At 38.4% G+C, this 22,018-nt stretch overlaps 1 protein-coding gene across 2 annotated transcripts; it reads left to right on the top strand.

Moving 5' to 3' along the window:
• The first annotated feature begins 788 nt into the window (after window positions 1-788).
• Window positions 789-22,018, top strand: LOC106056866 (uncharacterized). 2 transcript variants are annotated; one of them, XM_013213766.2, is made up of 6 exons: window positions 789-1,248; window positions 9,384-9,942; window positions 13,208-13,311; window positions 17,927-18,023; window positions 19,851-20,755; window positions 21,412-22,018. In XM_013213766.2, exons 3-6 carry the CDS (start codon window positions 13,234-13,236, stop codon window positions 21,547-21,549), a joined length of 1,218 nt encoding a protein of 405 aa, XP_013069220.2. In that variant the 5' UTR covers window positions 789-1,248; window positions 9,384-9,942; window positions 13,208-13,233; the 3' UTR covers window positions 21,550-22,018. The 2 variants fall into 2 exon arrangements, with proteins under 2 accessions (XP_013069220.2, XP_013069219.2); XM_013213765.2 differs by lacking the exon at window positions 9,384-9,942 and having other exon boundaries at window positions 790-1,248.

Raw genomic sequence — 22,018 nt, 5'->3', positions numbered from 1 at the left:
CAATAAAGTAGTGCTTTATTTTCACCTGACACAATAAAGTAGTGCTACATTTTCACGACACATAAATTAGTGCTACATTTTCACCTGACACTATAAAGTAGTGCTATATTTTCACCTGACACTATAATGTAGTGCTACATTTTCACCTGACACTATAAAGTAGTGCTATATTTTCACCTGACACTATAATGTAGTGCTACATTTTCACCTGACACTCTAAAGTAGTGCTATATTTTCACCTGACACTATAATGTAGTGCTACATTTTCAGCTGACACTATTAAGTAGTGCTACATATTCACCTGACACTATAAAGAAAAGCTATATTTTCACCTGACACTATAATGTAGTGCTACATTTTCACCTGACACTATAATGTAGTGCTACATTTTCACCTGGGACTATAATGTAGTGCTACATTTTCACCTGACACTATAATGTAGTGCTACATTTTCACCTGACACTATAATGTAGTGCTACATTTTCACTTGACACTATAATGTAGTGCTACATTTTCTCCTTCTCCTTAAAAAAACAACGTCTAGCTTTACTCCTTGTCTCACTCTGTTATCCCACTCTCATGATCAGAGTGAGATCGAACGATTATCGAACTTTATTCTTATTGTGATAATTTGTCAACGAGGGAGTGGCCAGACCCAAGTAGGGGGAATAACCGCATGAAAAGATAAAAGAGAATTTGAAGCCCGATTCCAATGAATAGCCGTATTTAATTCTCCCCCGTTTAAAAAAAAAATCAATTCCTGTTTCAATGTGTAGCCAATATAATCAGCTTTTATGGTGTACGCCCAACGTGTACAAGTATCTCTGCATCGTATTCAATACGTACCGAATTACGCAGTATTTGTATAACTGAGTTTTCCTTAATGGATAATGTTTTAACTTTCGGACAGACGTAAAGACATATAAATCTCCGTGATTCATAGAGGACAATTGAACTCTGTGTAAAGTCTTTTTCTCTTCCTCTATATTCAACAAGCTTTTGATCTGAAATAAACATTAACTCCCCTGATTTTCATGTTACACGAAGGGAAGTCTATTAAGAAGTCAATAAGTCCATTGCCATAAGAGATACGTCGATGTTTAACGTAAGGCTAAGGTTCTTATTAAGAACAAGACGAGTGTCTTACAGTGAATGAACTCTTAGATTTATTCCGAAATGTGTCGAATGTGTATTTTGGTTTCGATGGACTAGGTATTAAGGATACAAACTGAGACTTTGTTTAACTAGGTAGGTCAAATAATTTATAGCTCTTTATCAATAGATCTATAACTGTCAACAGTAAACACTCAACCATTGAGGTCAGTTTTATCTTTCTAAAATGAAATATTTTTTTAGGAAAAATCTGGTAATACTGTTTTATTTTTTCGAGCAGAACTCCAGCAATAACCTTACTTTATTCACTTTATTGTTAGGCTATATTTGCTAATATGTTTGCCTATGACAGTGCAAACTATGGCTCTCAAGCTGCATATGGCTCTTTGACTCCTAGGTTGCGGCTCTTCCACAAAATGCTTGGTGCAAGCACGGAATATTATTTACTAACTTGCCTTATAAGACACGAGTATGCATTTTCTTTTTAGAAAGCAACTAAATAGTCCGCTACTAAACATGTGTATTACTATCTCGGTTGAATACAAATACTTTGCATCAGCATTCTCAGCCCCAGGAGACAAAGACATATTACTGAATTTGAACCAAGTAGACAACATAGAAGATATAGTAGTACAAGAAAATGGAATTCAAAAACTATTAGCCAACACCAAACCAAATAAAGCATCTGGACATGGTTTAGATAATAGTGAACAAATAGATGCTATCTTACTAGATTTTTCTAAGGCTTTTGACAAAGTTCACCACCATAGTTTGCTTAAAAAATTAAAATATTTCGGCATTAATGGTCCACTGCATCAGTGGATTAAAGATTTTCTGATAGGGAGAGAACAAACTGTAATAATAAATGGCTCTAAATCAACACCGATCACAGTAAACTCAGGTGTGCCTCAAGGAACAGTCTTGGGTCCACTACTATTTTTAATTTACATAAATGATTTACCAAATTGCATTACTTCAGGAACAAAAGTCAGATTATTTGCAGACGATTGCATAATATATAGAACAATAAAAACAATACAAGACACAGATATTTTACAAAGAAAATTAGATGAATTACAGAAATGGCAATCAAATTGGAGCATGTCTTTCCACCCAGAAAAATGTCAGTTGTTAAGAGTAACAAAAAAACTAAAACAAATTAATTCCACTTATCTTATTCATGGCAAACCAGTAACACAGACTAAAAACGCAAAATACCTAGGTGTTATAATAAATGAAAAACTGTCATGGACTCCACATATTGATGAAACTACAAAAAAATCAAACAAAGCATTAGGATTTATTAAAAGAAATTTCTATAAATCAAATAAGAACATAAAACTAAAATGTTATTTAACCTTGGTTAGGCCAATAATAGAATATGCATCCTCCGTTTTGGACCCCTCAACTCAAGAAAACATTAAGAAACTGGAACAGACACAAAATAGAGCAGTGAGATTCATAACAAACGAATATTCACATTTGACTAGAGTAACACCTTTAGTAAAATCACTAAATTTAGAAAGCCTTCAGGACTGAAGGCTCAAAAGTAAAGTAGCAATCATACATAAAACACTGAACCATAATCTTCAAATACAAAAACAAAATTTAATAAAATACTCTGAAAGACACAAAGATAAAGGCACATTCCTCGTCCCATATGCTAGGACAAATTTGTACAAATACTCCTTCTTCTCTAGTGCTATTAGAGCATGGAATGGGTTGCCTGAGCTAGCCAGGAAAACCAGTGACTTGGCAGAATTTAAGTCATTGGTTAATATGCATGACTAAATGCATGACGCGTAGGACGTAATCATCTTCTTTTTTGAAGTAACGTCTGTATTATATAAGATAAGATAAGAAGAATTGCTGCGCTCTGAAATACTTTTCGGTAGGCAATTCAACTAATAAAACTGCATAGGTTCATAGGTACACAATTTGTTAGTTTTTTTCTATTAATCGGTTGTTGGTCAATGGCGCGGGAAGGTGCAAACAATTCTTGCATGAGCTAAAAATCCTCAGGAGCAGGGCGAACTAGGTGTCAAAATCGGCCCGGGCTTTGCTATACGATTCGGCCCACAACTTATACATATGATAGTTATAAAACTGAACGCATGTATGCAGACGTGTGTTTCTATAACGCATTGAGAACAGGGCAAGAAGAGCCGCATCATCAGCGAATTTTGTGAAGGAGCAAAAAGGACTATCGGATTGAAAATCATTGGTGTACAAAATGAATCACAATGGCGATGTTACAGCCCCCTGGGGCGCCCCTTTGTTATCTATGCGTGCGTTTGAAATTATATTGTTTACCCTAACCCTCTGAGGTCTTTGGGTCAAAAATTCATTAGCCCATAGTATTATAGATGGACTAATCTTCAACGCTTTCATTTTTTTAATAAGTAAATGAAATTGTAAGGTATTAAAAGCTGATGAGAAATAAATAAAGAACAATCTTACATAAGTGTTCGGTAAGTCCAGATGTTTGTAGACACAATTTAAAATATTTAGGATGGCATCGTCTACATCTTTACCCTTTTGGTAAGCAAATTGTAAAGGGTCCAACTTACTACAAAGATCATTTAAAAGAAACATTTTAACCAGTTTTTCTAAACATTTAGACACAATGGAAGTAAGTGAAACAGGTCTATAGTCATTCATTTCCTTTGGTTTGGAAACCCTTGGCACAGGCACAATTGTAGAAAACCTCCACATAGACAATATCTCATGGTTTAGTAATGAAGTGGAAAAAATCTCTAAGAAAGGTTCAGCTAGTTGTTCAGCACATTCTTTTAAGATTCGCACTTGTATACCATCAGAACCACCCGCTTTCATTGGGTTGACGTATTTGAAAATGTTGCAGACGTGCTCTTTAGTAATCGCTAATTCTAAACAGTTGTTAACTTTGACATCTTACAGAGCATTGAGTTTTAGATAATCAAAATCGTTAGTGTCGAAACGACAATAGAAATCATTTAGCTCGTTGGATAATGTTTTGTCGTCTCTTGTAGCAAGATTATTTTTACTTTTGACTTGTGCTCCAGACATTTTGTTCATGATACCCCACGCCTGTCTCATGTCACTTATCGAGTCCTCCAGCTTGGTGTGGTAGTTTCTCCTCCCTTCCTCAAGAGCGACGCTGAGATTACGTTGTGCTATTTTCCTTTCCTGTCTGTCGCCACTCATAAATGCCCTTTTCTTTTTGATGATTTCCCGTTTTATTTTTGCAGTGATCCTTGGTTTATGGGGTATATCTTGATACTCTTAGTTCTGATACACGTGTTTTCACAGAATTTGATGTAATTTGTCACTGCTTTGATCCATTCTTCTAGATTTGAAGTGGTCTCTTTAAACAAATTCCAGTCGGTGCAGTCTAGACAACCCTGTAGTTTGAGAATGTTGTCTTGAGTCCATTCTTGTCCGGTTTTCTTAATGACTTTGCCCTCTTTAAGTTGCGTGCGGTAATTAGGCAGCAGTTGTACTGTTTTGTGGTCCGATGATCCTAGTGGTGGCTTTTCACGAGATGTGAATGCTTCTTTGATGTTACGGTAACATAAGTCCAGAGTTCTGTTCTCTCTTGTTGGACATGAGATGTGTTGGTAGAAGGTGGCTAGATCAACCTTCAAGGTGCATTTATTAAAATCACCCAGTATAACTACTGGTGCGTCCGGTGACCTTGTCTGAAACTCATGCACTACGTCAGCGATGATTCCAGCTGCAACCTCCGTCTTGGCTGTAGGCGGAACATAAACAAGGACAATTACACCAAAGTCTCATGGCAAATAAAAAGGTCTCAATGAGAGCGCCAGTAGTTCTAGATCAGGACAGCACATTCTCTTTTTAACCGTGTAGTTGTTACAGTACTTCATGTTGATGTACACACACAACCCCCCTCCTTTTTTTCTTCTTAGCCGTTCTGTCAGATCTAACGCAAAAGAAACCATCAATAGCAGCAGATCATCGTTGCCATCCTCCTCTAACCATGTCTCTGTATACGCCATTAGACAACTTTCCCTAAAAACGTGGTCGTAACGTACATGGGCACATATCACATCCAATTTATTTCTAATGAAGCGGACATTAGCTAGAATAAAGTGGTGGGTGAAAAACTCTTCTTCTTAGTCTTTGCCTTAGTCCTCCTTTTTCCCCCCTTTTCCTTGTACTAAGGGTACAGACAATTTATATGTGCATAACATGGTGGAAGAGGCTTCCTCTTTGAACGAAGTTTGAGGAGTTGGTCTCTACCATAATGGATAGATCTAAGACTAGATCGGCCGCCATCTTGGGTCGCCATTTTCTTCTTTTATTTATATTATAGATCTAGAATAAATAAAGTTTAACAAATCTAGATCTAGTAACGCAAATCTAGACAGAAGTCCTCTTTCCTCATCTACATAAGTAATAACAAATGAACATCCAAAATCAAAGCAATGATAAAATTCAATTTGAAAGCACAAATTGCATGTCTCAACAGTGCAGCGCCATTTTGAAAAAAAAAGGCGCGAGAAGCTTCTTTCACCAGATTCCACAATTACTGGTATTGTATAATGCCGTGTTTTTTTTTTTTATCGCGCGTAGGATTGGCGTTTTCCATATAGAATGACATCCCAAAATGACAATTTTGTCTATACCGGTATTTCAGATTTTTATGAGTTTTCAAGATTTTAATAATCTCCGGAGATTTCCAGGACTTTTTCGTATGTTTTGCAATTTCAGGAGATTTCCAGGAGCTTCTGGTAAATCAGGAGGCAGAAAATCTGTTTTAAGTTATAAAATGGTAAAATGGTTTAATTTAATAATCTACACCTAGGATTAGCGTGGGGCATAAGAAAGTGTGGGGCCCACTGCGGTCGCATAGGTTGCAGTGGCCTAAGGCCGGCCCTGCCTGCATCTTTTTATGAGTAAGTGTTTTTGTGTCATCTAACGTGACATGATCTCCAGGCGTACATGAAGTTGTGAATATTCCTTTTTCAAAGTTTTAATGAGATTCAGAAACGTTCCTGAATTGTTTGTGCCAAACTGGCAAGGAATTCTGACATTTTTCTGCATCTCTTGGCAGGGGATTTCAGTTGTTGTTGTTGTTTTTTTTTTCATCTCTCTTTTTTTTCTTAACCTTTTCTTGTTTATTTCTACTTAGTTATATGTTTGACTTTTTAAATAATAATTCTAATTTATCAATGACTTTGTAGCTGAAAAATCAAGAAACACCAAGAAATACTTCCTAAATACTTCCTAATTTTTTTTTCCAGCTTTAGATTCATTCGAGTATGCTCAGACTAGTTTGACTTCTATAGGACTATTAACATTTTAAAATCTCATGTTGTTTGTTAATCTCCTAGTATGTAAAGAGAATTGAAACTCACAGAAGCACGATTTACGCGTATAAGGGAATCCATTATTCGGGAAAATGTGGCTAGTATTACACAGTTAAAGTATGCAAAGATTTTTATAAACGGTAAGGCGAGGCAAATCAGGTTTACGGGACAATGAAATTTAATGTGGTCCGTTCGGCTGCCCCATTTCAACAGATAATGCAAAAAGTAGGGCAGCTGCAAGAAATAGGCTTGGCGCTTCTTTCAAAGGAAAAAATGGCATTGCATTTCATCAGGAAGCCCTTTGTGTGCAGACATTTCTTGAAGCAATGGACCTCATTCACCAAAGCGAATGGTCACGTGATAATATTGATAAAACAACGAAAAAAAAGTGTCACATGATAACTATTGTTGATTAAAATTAGATCGTAATGTGTTTAGTAGAGATAAGGAAACACGTGGCTCAATGCTGTTTATTTACGATTGGTGAATGAGGTCCATTAGCAAATTGATGATTAAGATTGTAGCTCTTAGCCATCACAAACTTAAATAATTTCTGAGAGAGTGAGTATGCAAAGGCTGCAGCCTATTTGGACTAGCCAAGCCATTGGACTCGAGACAAAAATACACCTTCTCAACACAATCGTCATTCCAACTGCTACATATGCATGTGAGACGTGGAAGTCATCTGTCAAAATTGAGAAAAGACTAAATGTGGCTCAACAGAGATGGCTGAGACGGATTTTGGGAGTCAGTTACACAGACCGGATCTCAAACAAGGAAATCCTTTGCCGAACTGGGAGTCGAACACTTAGTGAGGTTGTGACTGAGCGTCGCATGAGGTTTGCGGGACATGTTCTACGTCAAAATGAATTACGCACACCAAGAGTTGCGACAACATGGAAGCCAAAACGAGGAAAGCGCAAACAGGGACGTCCTCGTATTACCTGGCGACACACCTTCATGGAGGACCTCAGAACAGTGGACACCAGATGGGAAGAGGCTTCAGACATTGCCAGTGACAGATCATTATGGAGACAGCTTGCCGCCCAATGCGCCGAATGGCGCGGGAGGACCTAAGTCTAAGTCTAAGTAAGAGTATGCAGATCTTCTGCTGCATAAGAAGCTTTGATGGCTATTAAGAGGAAACTGTTTTAAAAACATTTCGCTTCACTGTTTACTGAAATAAAACATTGCTTCTTAAGAAGGATGTTAACTATAGAGAATAATAGAGATGTTAATGAACTATTTATGAGTCCAAAACAAATTATTGTATGGTGGATGTTACTATACCAATTTCATCGTAAGTTACACGGAAAAACTGAAAGTGAAAAAGGAACAAAATAATTTAGCTTGTAGATTAAGTCACTATTAATTTTAACTCAAATAACAATATACACTGTTGAAATGATAACATAACAGACATAAACACGAGAGTTAAAATAACAAGCTCATCTTAAAATGTAGTGAAACATGTGGTCTGTCTGAGGTCTTAGTTTTCTTCAATGTAGTGAAACATGTGGTCTGTCTGAGGTCTTAGTGTTCTTGAATGTAGTGAAACATGTGGTCTGTCTGAGGTCTTAATGTTCTTCAATGTAGTGAAACATGTGGTCTGTCTGAGGTCTTAGTGTTCTTCAATGTAGTGAAACATGTGGTGTGTCTGAGGTCTTAGTGTTCTTCAATGTAGTGAAACATGTGGTGTGTCTGAGGTCTTAGTGTTCTTCAATGTAGTGAAACATGTGGTCTGTCTGAGGTCTTAGTGTTCTTCAATGTAGTGAAACATGTGGTCTGTCTGAGGTCTTAGTGTTCTTCAATGTAGTGAAACATGTGGTGTGTCTGAGGTCTTAATGTTCTTCAATGTAGTGAAACATGTGGTCTGTCTGAGGTCTTAATGTTCTTCAATGTAGTGAAACATGTGGTGTGTCTGAGGTTTTAGTGTTCTTCAATGTAGTGAAACATGTGGTCTGTCTGAGGTCTTAGTGTTCTTCAATGTAGTGAAACATGTGGTCTGTCTGAGCTCAATGGGCAGAAGTTCCAAACTTTTGATTTATACATTGAATAAACTTGCAAAACCGTAACGTATAATAATGTGCATTATATTTCCCATGACGACCCAAACCCAGTTGACCTGCATATTTTGTCTCAAGTTACGCAGACAAAGCCGTTGTCTGCCGGAGAGCGTTTAACATCAATCCTCACCGCCTACGCCTGTATTCAAAATTTTTCTTTGATCTTTAATATGTGTCACGCGGCTTTTGTAAGGATAAATCCATAATTATCACAGCTTTACTCTGCTATGGCGTACAATAAATTTAAAAAGCGTAATATTTAAACCAATCAATACGGCCTCTCAGACTTCAAATAGCTTCACACGCTCTTCCTGATGAGAAGTTTTTCTATCTCACAAAATCTGAGGGGTTTATTTTATCGAACTCTGTCGTAGCTCTCGTAGACTAAAGCAAGCATTGGATTGGAGGAAGTATCGGAAATTGTAACATTTCTATTCTTCAATGTTATAGTCATGACAAATAGACAGACAGACAGACAGACAGATAGATAGATAGATAGATAGATAGATAGATAGATAGATAGATAGATAGATAGATAGATAGATAGATAGATAGAGAAAAACTAGGGAAATTAATCCTTCAGTATTCAAAGATATGGCTAAATATTTTGGATTTTGTCCGCTTAGATAATTGTACACGTTATTTCAACCTCACCCACCCTCGGATCAAGTTGAAACTTTAAACAATTATTTAGTGTACATAATAAAACATTAATCAATTTATTATTGGTAGTTTTTTTTGTTTGTTTGTTTGATATCGAGAATGGGAAATAGCTTTTTGAGCTATAGGTCTATAGTTGTAAGTAACTTGTAAGTGTGAAACTCTTCCCCTTTGATAAGCTTTTTTAATTTTTTAAAAAGTATTTTTATATTTTGCTTGTTTATTCCAGCTACTTTTTATGTTGACCATGTTGACTTCTGACATAAATATTTAAGAACCATTCTTCAATCAATCATCTACATGTTTTCGTAGCAGAGCGGGCAATGTTGTGTTTTTAAAGACTGCCAAATAGTTATAACAAAATGTGTGTTCATATTGTATTTATAAAATGTAAGCACAACACTGGTGTTCTATACAAGGACTAGGTCCTTCAAATAAAACCTGTTCGATTGGTTATTGAATAAACAAGTGTGAACGATATTGACGTGCTACATCGAACGAGTGCTTTCCACAGATGATGTCTCCGATTAATGTAGTAAACGGTTTATCAGCAATTATTTCGTAAGCAAAGTTGTAGCGAATTCTACAATTAAAAACATCAATGACTTAACTCTTAACAACCTTAAGCAACAAGACACGCAATTAGTAGGCCTACACAAGAAGATGAACCTTTAGACACGCGAAGTTCAGAATGGCGTCATTGGTGAACACTGCATTACAGATGGCGCTCCTGTGTTACCAACTATTAAATAAGTAATACAGCGATGTTGGTTTCTGTTAGCTGTCATGTAAGTAGCCTTTGTCACGGGCTGTTTTTGGTCATGACACTTTTATGTGCAGGCCGCCTTGTTCATTTTGTTTTATAACCGGACATTAACAATTAATGGAGATGTCAATTACGTTCTGTAACATGTGCCTGTGTGAATATTTGTGTGTGTGTGAGAGAGAGAGAGAAAATGTGTGTGTGTGTGTGCACGCGAGTGTTTGCTATTTTTAAAAAAATATACTTGTTCTAACATAGGACTACGTATGCCTGTAAGTTTATTTCTAAATATAGGCGTTTTATTTTAGCTTCTTCTAGACGTTCAGTTAAGCCCACTCATTATCATATTAAACTGGGAAAATTGTAATAAATAAATAAGCGTGTGGGGGGCGGTGGCGGGGGGTTCCACAATCACTATGCACCAAATTCATTCTTAGCCAAAATTCACAATCCCAGTCCTCCTGGCCCACTTCACGTTCACGTAAGATATTCTAAAGTGAGGATTAAAATAATCTTTTATTTGTTTTAAAATGCATTAGATTTAGATCTATTTACTTCTCACGTGTTGGAATTGAGAAAAAAAGAATATGTGCGTGCAATAGTTAAAGTGTTGGCCTACCTTCTGACGGTCTTTTCATGATTGACGCTAGAGCTATATAGGCTAACATAGGTTACTATATTAAATTCTAGCTAACAATTCTATTTAAGTCAGTAGTAGCAAACAGTAGCCAACAGTAGTCAATGGTTAAGGACGAATAGTAAAAACCAATCAGTTTAAGAAAACAAATATTATGTTATTAAGTAGAAATAAAAAGGTTCACTGTCGTCTTCGATTCTTTCTGGATTCAAAAAAAAAATATGTTAGATTTTCGAAAGGGCCTAAAAAGATTAAAGAAAACCCTCATCCGAGTTATCTGTGAATGAATTATATATGGCTCCTTTTGTCTCGAAAGGCAATGGATGCGCCCAAGTGAGTCACTGGTTTTGGCTTAATCTTGAGACGGGGCAGAATCTGGTGTGGCTAATCAAGCCAATTCTAGAACGGCAGACTTTGCCACAATTCGTACATTTGTATGCCTCTGATTTAGGGCTAGCAGACAGGGCAGCTTTCTTTTTTTCCCTCTTGATTAAAGCCGCTTCAATTCTTTTATTCTCAGCAAGGGTTGTCCCAGCACGCACAGTCTGTCTCCATGCACTCCGGTCTTTGGCTATGTTTTCCCACATACTTTCACTGATGCCTGAGGCTCTCATGTCTCGCTTGCAGACATCTCTATATGTTAGTCTTGGGCGGCCCTTGGGTCTGACTCCTTCCACAAGCTCAGCATATAAGATATCTTTCGGGATTCTACCATCTGGCATGCGGGTGACATGTCCGAGCCAGCGTAATCTCCTTTGTGTCAGGAGAGCATACATGCTGTTCATATTGGCCAATCTCAAAACTTCCTGATTGGAGACATGGTCCCTCCAAGAGATGCCCATTATGCGTCTCAGGCAGCGCAAGTGGAAACTATTCAATCTGTGCTCTTGGTACATGTATGTTGACCAGCTTTCACTGCCATAAAGGAGAGTGCTCACAACACAGGCGTTGTAGACTAGGATTTTGGTCGCTGTGGTCAATTTACCATTTTCCCAGACGCGCTTGGATAGTTTTGCCAATGCTGTGGTAGCTTTTCCTATCCTTTTTGTCAGCTCGATGTCTAAGTCTAGGTTACTGACAATGGTTGAACCCAAGTAGGTAAATTCCTGCACCACTGAAAGGGTGTGGTTCCCAATTTGTATTATAGGTATTTCTGCAACGTCTTGTGCCAGGATTTCGGTCTTGGAGAGACTTATAGTAAGGCTAAACTCTTGACAAGCATCTGCTAAGGCGTTCACTAGCTTCTGTAGACCTCCTTGTGAGTGAGATACGAGTGCCGCGTCATCGGCAAACAGCAGCTCCCTTATCAAGATACGACGCCTTTTCGTTTTGGCTTTAAGACGTGCCAGGTTAAAGAGCCTTCCATCGGATCTGCTATGGATGTATATTCCGTCTTCCAGGGATTTAAAAGCACTGGATAGTACGACTGAGAAGAAGATGCCAAATAGTGTAGGGGCCAGTACACATCCTTGTTTTACACCGCTCTTAATGGAGAATGGCCTGGAGGAAGAACTTTCAAACTGAACGGTGCCCTGCATATTTTCGTGAAAAGCTGACACTAGTTTTCTTAACTTATTTGGACAGCCGATTCTCTCTAGTACAGCAAACAGACCGCTTCTGCTAACAAGGTCAAAGGCCTTGGTCAAATCAATAAAAGCTATGAAGAGGGGCTGCTTTTGTTCTCTGCTCTTCTCCTGTAGCTGCCGCAGAGAGAAAATCATATCTGTTGTAGATCTTCCTGCCCTAAAGCCACACTGCGACTCTGGGTAAACACGATCTGCCAGGATCTGTAATCGCTTTAGTAACACTCTAGCAGAATGAATTAGATCATGTATAATTGTGTGTATCTGCATCTGGTAGTAGAGGTTGTAGAGAGCTAAGACTATTTCTAATAAACTAAGTAAGTTTTCTCCATGTGTGTGTGTGCGCGCGCGCATGTGAATTGACTTCTTGATTTCTTATTCTATGTATAATAACTGATAAAGCGCTTTTCATCACTGCCGAATTCGGTAAAATGGGGAAATGAAAAAAAGGGGAGGGGTAAAGTTTGTAAAGTAGATTTCTTTTCTCTACAATTCTATATCTTCCATTCCATTCCCTTTTTTTTTTTTTTTTTTTTAGCGGGTTCTTCTGATTCGGTTAACGATTTGTCCTATTTTGAATAGGTCTAGCAACCTGATAATTGATAATAATATATTGCCGAGATATATAAAAAAAAAAGTTAGTCATATATTTTTCATATCGGCAGAACAGAGACACAAAAAGACTGTAAAATATTTTCTGTGTATTCTACCTACTCAAGCAGTGTTGTAGGTTATTCCCCCCCCCCTTCTTATGATATTTTCAATCATTTTTAAGTAAGAGTAAAAAAAAAAAAATTAAGTCTGTCTGATATTGATAGGCCTACTACTATGGGCGTACCCATTGGACAAGTAGGATATCTAAGGGGCCCAATATCGCAAATAGCTTAGTTCCTAATCCTAAACCTGGTCCTGCTCGTAGGCCGCTAACTAAATTAAGGCCTATATATAGATCTAGCTGAACATGCCAATTTTAGAAACTGAACCAACACATTTGATACAACGTTAGAGAGGTCATAGATCTACATACAATTATTTTTCTTTCTTGTCTTCATTATGTTTGTCATTGAAAGACTACCAAGAAGCGACCTAGAAGACAATGGACGCTCCGCTGCTTGACCGGCTCACTCGACACAGAAATATGCAGCTTCAAAGACAACTGGATGTCAAACTTCAGGTATGTTCTAGTCATTGTGATGTGTATTTTGTGGTTTCAGTTTTAACTGCACTGCTTGCTTGTGCTCCTTTAACCTGCCTGCACTATGCTGCTTGCTTGTGCTCCTTTAACCTGCTTGCACTATGCTGCTTGCTTGTGCTTCTTTAACCTGCCTGCACTATGCTGCTTGCTTGTGCTCCTTTAACCTGCCTGCACTATGCTGCTTGCTTGTGCTTCTTTAACCTGCCTGCACTATGCTGCTTGCTTGTGCTCCTTTAACCTGCCTGCACTATGCTGCTTGCTTGTGCTTCTTTAACCTGCCTGCACTATGCTGCTTGCTTGTGCTTCTTTAACCTGCCTGCACTATGCTGCTTGCTTGTGCTCCTTTAACCTGCCTGCACTATGCTGCTTGCTTGTGCTCCTTTAACCTGCCTGCACTATGCTGCTTGCTTGTGCTTCTTTAACCTGCCTGCACTATGCTGCTTGCTTGTGCTTCTTTAACCTGCCTGCACTATGCTGCTTGCTTGTGCTTCTTTAACCTGCCTGCACTATGCTGCTTGCTTGTGCTTCTTTAACCTGCCTGCACTATGCTGCTTGCTTGTGCTTCTTTAACCTGCCTGCACTATGCTGCTTGCTTGTGCTCCTTTAACCTGCCTGAAATATGCTGCTTGCTTGTGCTCCTTTAACCTGCCTGCACTATGCTGCTTGCTTGTGCTCCTTTAACCTGCCTGCACTATGCTGCTTGCTTGTGCTCCTTTAACCTGCCTGCACTATGCTGCTTGCTTGTGCTTCTTTAACCTGCCTGCACTATGCTGCTTGCTTGTGCTCCTTTAACCTGCCTGCACTATGCTGCTTGCTTGTGCTTCTTTAACCTGCCTGCACTATGCTGCTTGCTTGTGCTTCTTTAACCTGCCTGCACTATGCTGCTTGCTTGTGCTCCTTTAACCTGCCTGCACAATGCTGCTTGCTTGTGCTCCTTTAACCTGCCTGCACTATGCTGCTTGCTTGTGCTTCTTTAACCTGCCTGCACTATGCTGCTTGCTTGTGCTCCTTTAACCTGCCTGCACAATGCTGCTTGCTTGTGCTTCTTTAACCTGCCTGCACTATGCTGCTTGCTTGTGCTTCTTTAACCTGCCTGCACAATGCTGCTTGCTTGTGCTCCTTTAACCTGCCTGCACTATGCTGCTTGCTTGTGCTCCTTTAACCTGCCTGCACAATGCTGCTTGCTTGTGCTTCTTTAACCTGCCTGCACTATGCTGCTTGCTTGTGCTTCTTTAACCTGCCTGCACTATGCTGCTTGCTTGTGCTTCTTTAACCTGCCTGCACTATGCTGCTTGCTTGTGCTTCTTTAACCTGCCTGCACTATGCTGCTTGCTTGTGCTTCTTTAACCTGCCTGTTTACGCTGCATGTGGGATTTTCAGGAATCTATGGTGCAGGGTCAGATTTAATGGAGGGCAGGGGGGGGGGCTACTATCCAGGGGATTCCACAAGAAAAGAGCCCCCACAAATTTTGAAGGGTCAACAACTTTATGCGTTTGTTGTTTTTTTTTATTATTATTATTTTAATTCTCATTTTAACCGACAGCTTCTAAACTTACAGTTGGCAACACTGCTGTGGTTAAGAAGTGTCCTTTTGTGACGTGCTCGTAATTTATATAAGCAGCTCCGGAAAATGAGATTCAAGTTACAAGATGACTAGGCCTACTCTTTCTTTCTTCTAAAATATGGCCTGTTCAAGATAAACCTTACTACTACTAATAAGTGGGCTTTCGAAAAAGTTCCTGGGCCTCCACTTACTTAAATCAGGCCCTGCTATGGTGTATCCGTTGTAACATGGGCGTAGCCAGGATTTTTTTTGGGGGGTGGGGACCCCCGCGGAAAAAAATATATATGTGTGTGTGTGTGTACATAATTAATCTTTATTACACTCAGACCATTTCGGAAGTCGTTTATTGTGCCCTATAATAAGTTCTTCCTGGAATTAGTGGAAAACCTGTAGACTCCTCTCCCTTTCTAGCAAAGGGGTCTGGGGGAGCTATGCACCGCGGGGCGAAGCCCCACCGCCGAGCACTATTTCTGGTATTGAAAGCCAACAAAATGATTATTCTGAGGTATCTACAGTGCATTATCTTGCTATTAAAAAGTTGTATTTCAAAAACCTAATGTGCTATTCTTACTGACTTAGACCCTCTCGCGCCGTTCGGCGCATTTTCCGGCAAGCTGTCACTGGCATTGTCTGAAGCCTCTTCTCATGTGGCGCCAAGTTGTACTAGGATGTCATTGCAACTCTTATTATGCGTAATTCATTTTGTCAGAGAACATGTCCCGCAAAACCTCATGCGACGCTCTGTCACAACCTTACTAAGGGTTCGACTCCCAGATCGGCATATGATTTCCTTGATTTAGACCCGATCTCTATAACTGACTTCTTAAATCTGTTTTAGCCATCTTTGTTGAGCCACATTTAGTGTTTTTCAAATTCGGCAGATGACTATTCACGCTTTATTAATAGAGCCCAGCCACTGGTAAAATATGTAACCTCTCTTGACTACGCTCTTGGATTTACATGCCTCTATTTCGCTTTAGATTTTATATAGAAAAGGGAAGTTTTGTCGTCAAAATCATCTGTTGAGGGGTTTTAAACTAAAAAATCTCTGGAGTTTTTTTTGTTTTTATTTTATTTAATTCAAAACCCAATTTAGCTACGGTCATAGAATTTGGTGACTGTAGTTTGCTTGAAAATAATTTTGAAGAGTGAGATTTTCAACTCAAATCGCTATGTAGGGGAATTTTAAACTCAAAACCATCTGGAGGGGTTTTAAATTTAAAAAAAAAAAGCCATCTGGAGGAGGAGGATTTAAACTCAAAACCCCTCATTAGCTAAGTTACGTTCAAAGAATTTTAGTGTGTAATTTGCTTTTTTAAACTCAAAACTCCCTTTGGCTATGCTCATAGTATTTTGAATGCGTTATTTGCTTTTTTTTAATATTGAAGAGGTAGTTTTCAGCTTCAAACCCCGCAGGCAGGGGATTTTAAACTCAAAACCCCTTTGGCTGGCTACGCTCATAGATTTTATAGTGTGTAATTTGCTTTTTTTATATATATTGTGAATAGGTACTTTTTAGCTTCAAACCCCAACTGGATGAGGGGGGGGGGTATATTTATATTGAGAGGGGGTTTATCGTAATTTTTAGAGGCGGTTTTAAAGTCAAAATCTTCCTGAGCTGTTTTCTTGGGATTTGGGGATTGTCGTTTGCATGTCGTTTGGTAGGGGGTTTTAAACTCAAAACCCCATGATAGATGGTTTTAAACTCAAAACCCCCTCGGCTGTGCTGTGGTAAGTGATGATTTAGTATTAAAATGTCACCTAAAATAAACAAAATGAAAGCAAAAAATCAGTCACTGAATTCCGTCCCTAACCCTAACCCCCCCCCCCCCGGCTACGTCCATGCGTTGTAAGACTCGGATATCTTTAGCTGTATGTATTAATTTTAAAATACATTTTTTACATTCTTGGAGCGTTATAATACCCATCTTAATTTCAATTAGAACCCACGCAACGTCCTTGTAGCAGCCATAGTCTGGATCAACAGTTCTCATTCTTTTTTTTTTTTTTCAACAAAAAAAAATCTTTTAACTTTTAAAATATACTCACCTCTTGAGTAGCTTTTCGATAGCTGACAACTCACCATTAAAACGTAGCGCTCTCTAAAATCAGATATGGCTAGATTTTTACACACTTACTTAGCCATCAACAGCATAAGTTGAGGAACGCTGAACTTAAGCTGAACTAAACTAAACCTATGGGAGTCATGCCAACTCTAAATCTGCTTCTCTAATCAATAAAACTAGATTTATTTTCAATGTTTTCTTCTACTATAGCTATAGGCCTACGTTTAATTATAATACATCGGCTACCATTTCTTCGACTTTTAAAAGTAAAAGTCAAAATGTTTTCTTGTAAGATAAATTCTACTTTAACCATGTTATAACAGACTCCACATCATTGAATGAAATAGCTCATCTAGTAGTTATGCCTCCCTACAAATACAAATACTATACAAATTACTCGCTCGCACTAGACTTGAAGAGCTTTTCTATGAAATATGCCTTTCCAAAACACTCACGATTCTTCAAGATAACCTTCACCCATTAAACCACTATTACATAAGATCTGAACGAAATGGTCGTCTCCTTTCCATTAGAGCTAAAACAGAAAGATTTAAAAACTCCTTCATCCCACTTTCGGTCAGAGTGTTACAAGATCATCTGTCATCATCGACAAGTTCATAGAAGTCTAATTCATAAAGCGCTGGTTGTGTGTATTTGTTTCGTGAGTAAATGTTGTTCGTATTTGCATCTATGTTATTGTTACAGTAGTTACGCTGAGGTTGTCAATTGTTGTCAAACTGAATTTCCATTTGATTGGATCATAAAAATTATCTTATCTTGTCTTAAAGAGAGTTTGTGTTTTGACACAAACTCAGAGCTGGTCCCATTGGGTCCACCCATGAGCCGCTATCTGCTAAGTAGGTAAAAAGGCAAGTTTTGATTTTTTCATCATGAATATAAATTTTAAAAATGTATCAACACTCTCAATGTTGAGATTAGTATAATGTGTTAATGCTGTTTCAGATTCTAGACGAAGAGTATCGTTTGATAAAACAAGATCAGGAGAAACACGATGAAGAAATGTCGCAATTCTGTGAATGTCTAAAACACACCGCTCCTGGTAGGTCTAAATTACACTCTTTAATGGCTTGAAACACTTAGATTTATAATGGACCTTACATAATATATTATAGTATAGTAAAGTATAGTATGGTATAGTATGATGTGGTGTGGTGTGGCATGGCATGATATGGTATAGTCTAGTCTAGTACAGTAGGCTATAGTATAGTATAGTATAGTATAGTCGAAGCAGGACGTTTTGGCGCGAAGGTCGTTTTGGCGCGAGCCGTTTTGGCGACGGGACGTTTTGGCGCGAAATACATTATGTACGTTTATTGTATTATTTCTTTTAAAAGAATTATTCATATCTATGTTTTGCATGAGTGTTTGTGTTAAGACATATTTTTCACGTACTAAATGTAAATGTGTGTTTGTTTTTCACATCATTTTCTTTAATAAACATTTTGGCTTGTGTATGTGTGTTTATTAAGAGGCACACTTTTATTTTCAAAAACGTTTTTTAAGATATTACTTTAAAATTAAAAACAAAATGAAACGATGATAGACTAAAAATTGATGCAATTATTTATTTACATTAACGTTGGTTTGTTTAATGACTGTATGTTATCTCCAGCTATACATACCAAACACTTGCTAATAATAAGTAAAAATATAATACATGTTCCATGTTTCTCAAAAGACTTTAAGTTAAGTATACATAGACACCATGGTTATTTGCCTAAGTCGCTGGAATTCAAGGGTTCATTAAAAAAAAAAACTACGTGCTTATTAAATTATCGTCAAATGATATCTCGCGCCAAAACGTCCCGTCGCCAAAACGGCTCGCGCCAAAACGTCCCATCGCCAAAACGGCGGGGCCAAATCGGCGTCGCCAAAACGGCGGCGCCAAAACGTCACGTACCGTAGTATAGTATAGTATAGTATAGTATAGTATAGTATAGTATAGTATAGTATAGTATAGTATAGTATAGTATAGTAGTGTACAGTATAGTATAGTAAATATAGTATACAAACTTTAATTTTTTAATGTATTTTTTATGACATATCCTTGTGCATAGATCATACCTCTACAGTCCCGGTTTAAACCCTGCCCGAAGAGGTTTTGGTTAGGATCTAATATTCTTAGTTTCTGAAAGAATGTCTAAAACAAGTCAAAGTCATTACAGAAACTTTTTTTTCAAAGGGAAACAAATCCAAGACGTTTTTACAAAATGATAGATACTTTGACTTGTAAATATATATATATATATGCTGGCCTATCCTTTCTCCAAGCCGTGCGTTCAAAGTTGCAAGGTCGCGTGGTATGCTCTCCGAACTGTCTTTATGATGGCTCCTGTTGCAATTCCCTACGGCCCTGCAGGTGATTTTGGGCTAGTACGTAGGTCTAATAATCTTCATATCTGAAGGAACTAATTATTTGTGGTGTATCTGGCGTACAGAATATAAACTGCGTATTTTAAAATGTAGATGATAATGTGTGCGCAGCGCTACCCATTTTAGCTCCGCAGAATCAAATTAAAAACTTTTCTGCTTGAGGTACACAACAATAATTTATATGGAAGAAGCAATGCTTTTTTTTTTAAAAAAAAGGTGCCGGCACTTAGTGTCGGGTCGCCTAACTTTTAACTACTAATAAATTAAAACTAAAAGTTAAAATCCAAGAAAAGTAATAGCCTACTTGTTTACCGACATTGAAAAACGTGCCGTTACGCCGTACCGGTGCATACCGTCACAAATCACTGGGAAGAAGTACTAAAGGCTGGCTGTAAGACAGTGGCGTGGCGCCACTAAAAATTTCAAACCCAAAAAACACGAAAACTATAGTGACCCTATACAGTAACATTAAAAGCTTATTTTTAATTCGCAGGTTTGAATGGTTACAGACAGCCAAACACAAAAGCAATGAGTATCAAAAACCCAACTTTGCTAAGAAAACTTGTTAAGTGGGAATCGTCTGCCAGTAAAGGCAAGCGCAAAAGTTTGTCGAGTTGTGAAACACACGGAAGTAATCCTTGGAAAGTCTCTCAGGGAAGTCTTCAGAATTCAGAGACAAGGTCAAGATCCTCCGGAGATTCAACGTCACGAAATTCTTTCTTCAATAAGAAAATTGTTCTGGACGCTAGACGCCGGAGTTTTATTACCAAAGAGATTAATTCCAACAGAAGAGTTTCATTGGCAGAATCTGGACAGAATGATATCCAATCCATGTTTTCAAAAGTCAACACTCTGGTCTCCGTCGTCGCTACTGCATCTCCACGATTTATGAAATCCTTGAAGCCAAAGTATGGAAGGGAGGCATTCAGCGCTCAGGAGAGAAGCCTAAGAAACAATGTCTTGAACAAATTCAACGATATATTCACCAAGAACAAGCATGTGGAAACGCAGCTTTTGTCTGCGTCCTTGCCGGTGACAAAAATCTCCCCAGTAAGTGCTAAAGCTGGCTCATTCTTTGAGCTGACAGAGTTGGCAAGTGAGCAAGACTCAAACGATGACGTTCACACAACTGGAGACGCTGTCTCAAGACAACACGTTGCCATGGCGTCCAGTCATCAAGGGGGAGTAGGGCAAAGCTGTAGTGTGGCTCACAGTGCACGGACGTTGACACACAAACGCCCTTTGCTAAGTCCCGACGAAGCTGAACTACGGCGACGACTCCTCCGAGAGCGCCCTGACAGCATTCACGTGTCGGACTCCAGACATAAACACAGGGCAATGACCGCCCCAGCTAACTTTGAACTTAAGCAAAGAGCAGTGGTGGCTACTAGACAACAGGTAGGACGACTATTTATACTTTGTAAGCTGTTTATATACTCTTAAATACAAGTAGAAATAGACAAACGACAAGGCCGATTTACAAAACATACACAGGCTTTATTCAACCATATTGGATAACGAACAGCAACACACACTTCCTTATCCGCTAAGGGAACTCACTCTTACACAACATTACATCATATATCAACAGTAGCTTTGTACTGTATGCACTCTAGCAAGAGCTAAAAATGTATATACTAAAATACACTGTACCATTACTCAAAATAAGAGTACGCATGGGTAAACGCGGTATATTCCCGAAAGTATCGATATCACAGCTTGAATATGATATAAATGAGTGGGGATTTCTTTTTCAAATAAATGTTTTCCTCTGCAAAAAAAAAAAAAAAAAAAACCTTAAATATATTGATAGCACTTGTGCTTAGGATCTTGACGAAAAGCCATACACTAGGGGACATAGTTGACATCACCATCTTGTCGTCCAGCTCCAAGTCTTTCACTGACCATTCTCTCCTCATGTAAGGAGCTCGTTCTGTCAGCACTAACACGCTTCGTCAAGTTGCCATCCTTAAGTTACAACATTATTACTCCCGTCCTATTTGAGTGTTATACCAGTTGAACAAGCTAAAGCATTGGTATGATTTTCATTTCAGCTAGTTGGTATATTGGCAGAAATAGAATGGAGAAAAGCTGGTCTTCGCGCGTTGTTAACCAAAAGTAATCAGCTGCGACACACGATCAGGACTTTGACACCATTTCAATTGGATGATCCTGACAGTTTGAGTGACTAGCGACACACAATCATGATGCTGACACCATTTCCATTGGATGATCCTGACAGTTTGAGTGACTAGCGACACACAATCATGATGCTGACACCATTTCCATTGGATGATCCTGACAGTTTGAGTGACTAGCGACACACAATCATGATGCTGACACCATTTCAATTGGATGATCCTGACAGTTTGAGTGACTAGCGACACACAATCATGATGCTGACACCATTTCCATTGGATGATCCTGACAGTTTGAGTGACTAGCGACACACAATCATGATGCTGACACCATTTCCATTGGATGATCCTGACAGTTTGAGTGACTAGCGACACACAATCATGATGCTGACACCATTTCCATTGGATTATTCTGACAGTTTGAGTGACTAGCGACACACAATCATGATATTGACACCATTTCAATTGGATTATTCTGACATTGCAGTCTGTCAAGTATCTTTTTGTTTTAAAAAATAATAAA

This window comes from Biomphalaria glabrata, chromosome 3 (assembly GCF_947242115.1).
Source record: "Biomphalaria glabrata chromosome 3, xgBioGlab47.1, whole genome shotgun sequence".
Classification (NCBI taxonomy): domain Eukaryota; kingdom Metazoa; phylum Mollusca; class Gastropoda; family Planorbidae; genus Biomphalaria; species Biomphalaria glabrata.
Note: the sequence above shows the minus strand (reverse complement) of the source record. Positions and strands in the feature narration are given on the sequence as shown.

What these genes read in the sequence shown, in the direction of transcription:
- LOC106056866 (XM_013213766.2), top strand. Translation starts at nt 13,234, where the DNA reads ATGGACGCTCCGCTGCTTGACCGGCTCACTCGACACAGAAATATGCAG. An exon ending in TCTAAAACACACCGCTCCTG is followed by an intron (nt 18,024 to 19,850) that starts GTAGGTCTAAAT and finishes TTTAATTCGCAG; the next exon opens with GTTTGAATGGTTACAGACAG. An exon ending in TGGTGGCTACTAGACAACAG is followed by an intron (nt 20,756 to 21,411) that starts GTAGGACGACTA and finishes TTTTCATTTCAG; the next exon opens with CTAGTTGGTATATTGGCAGA.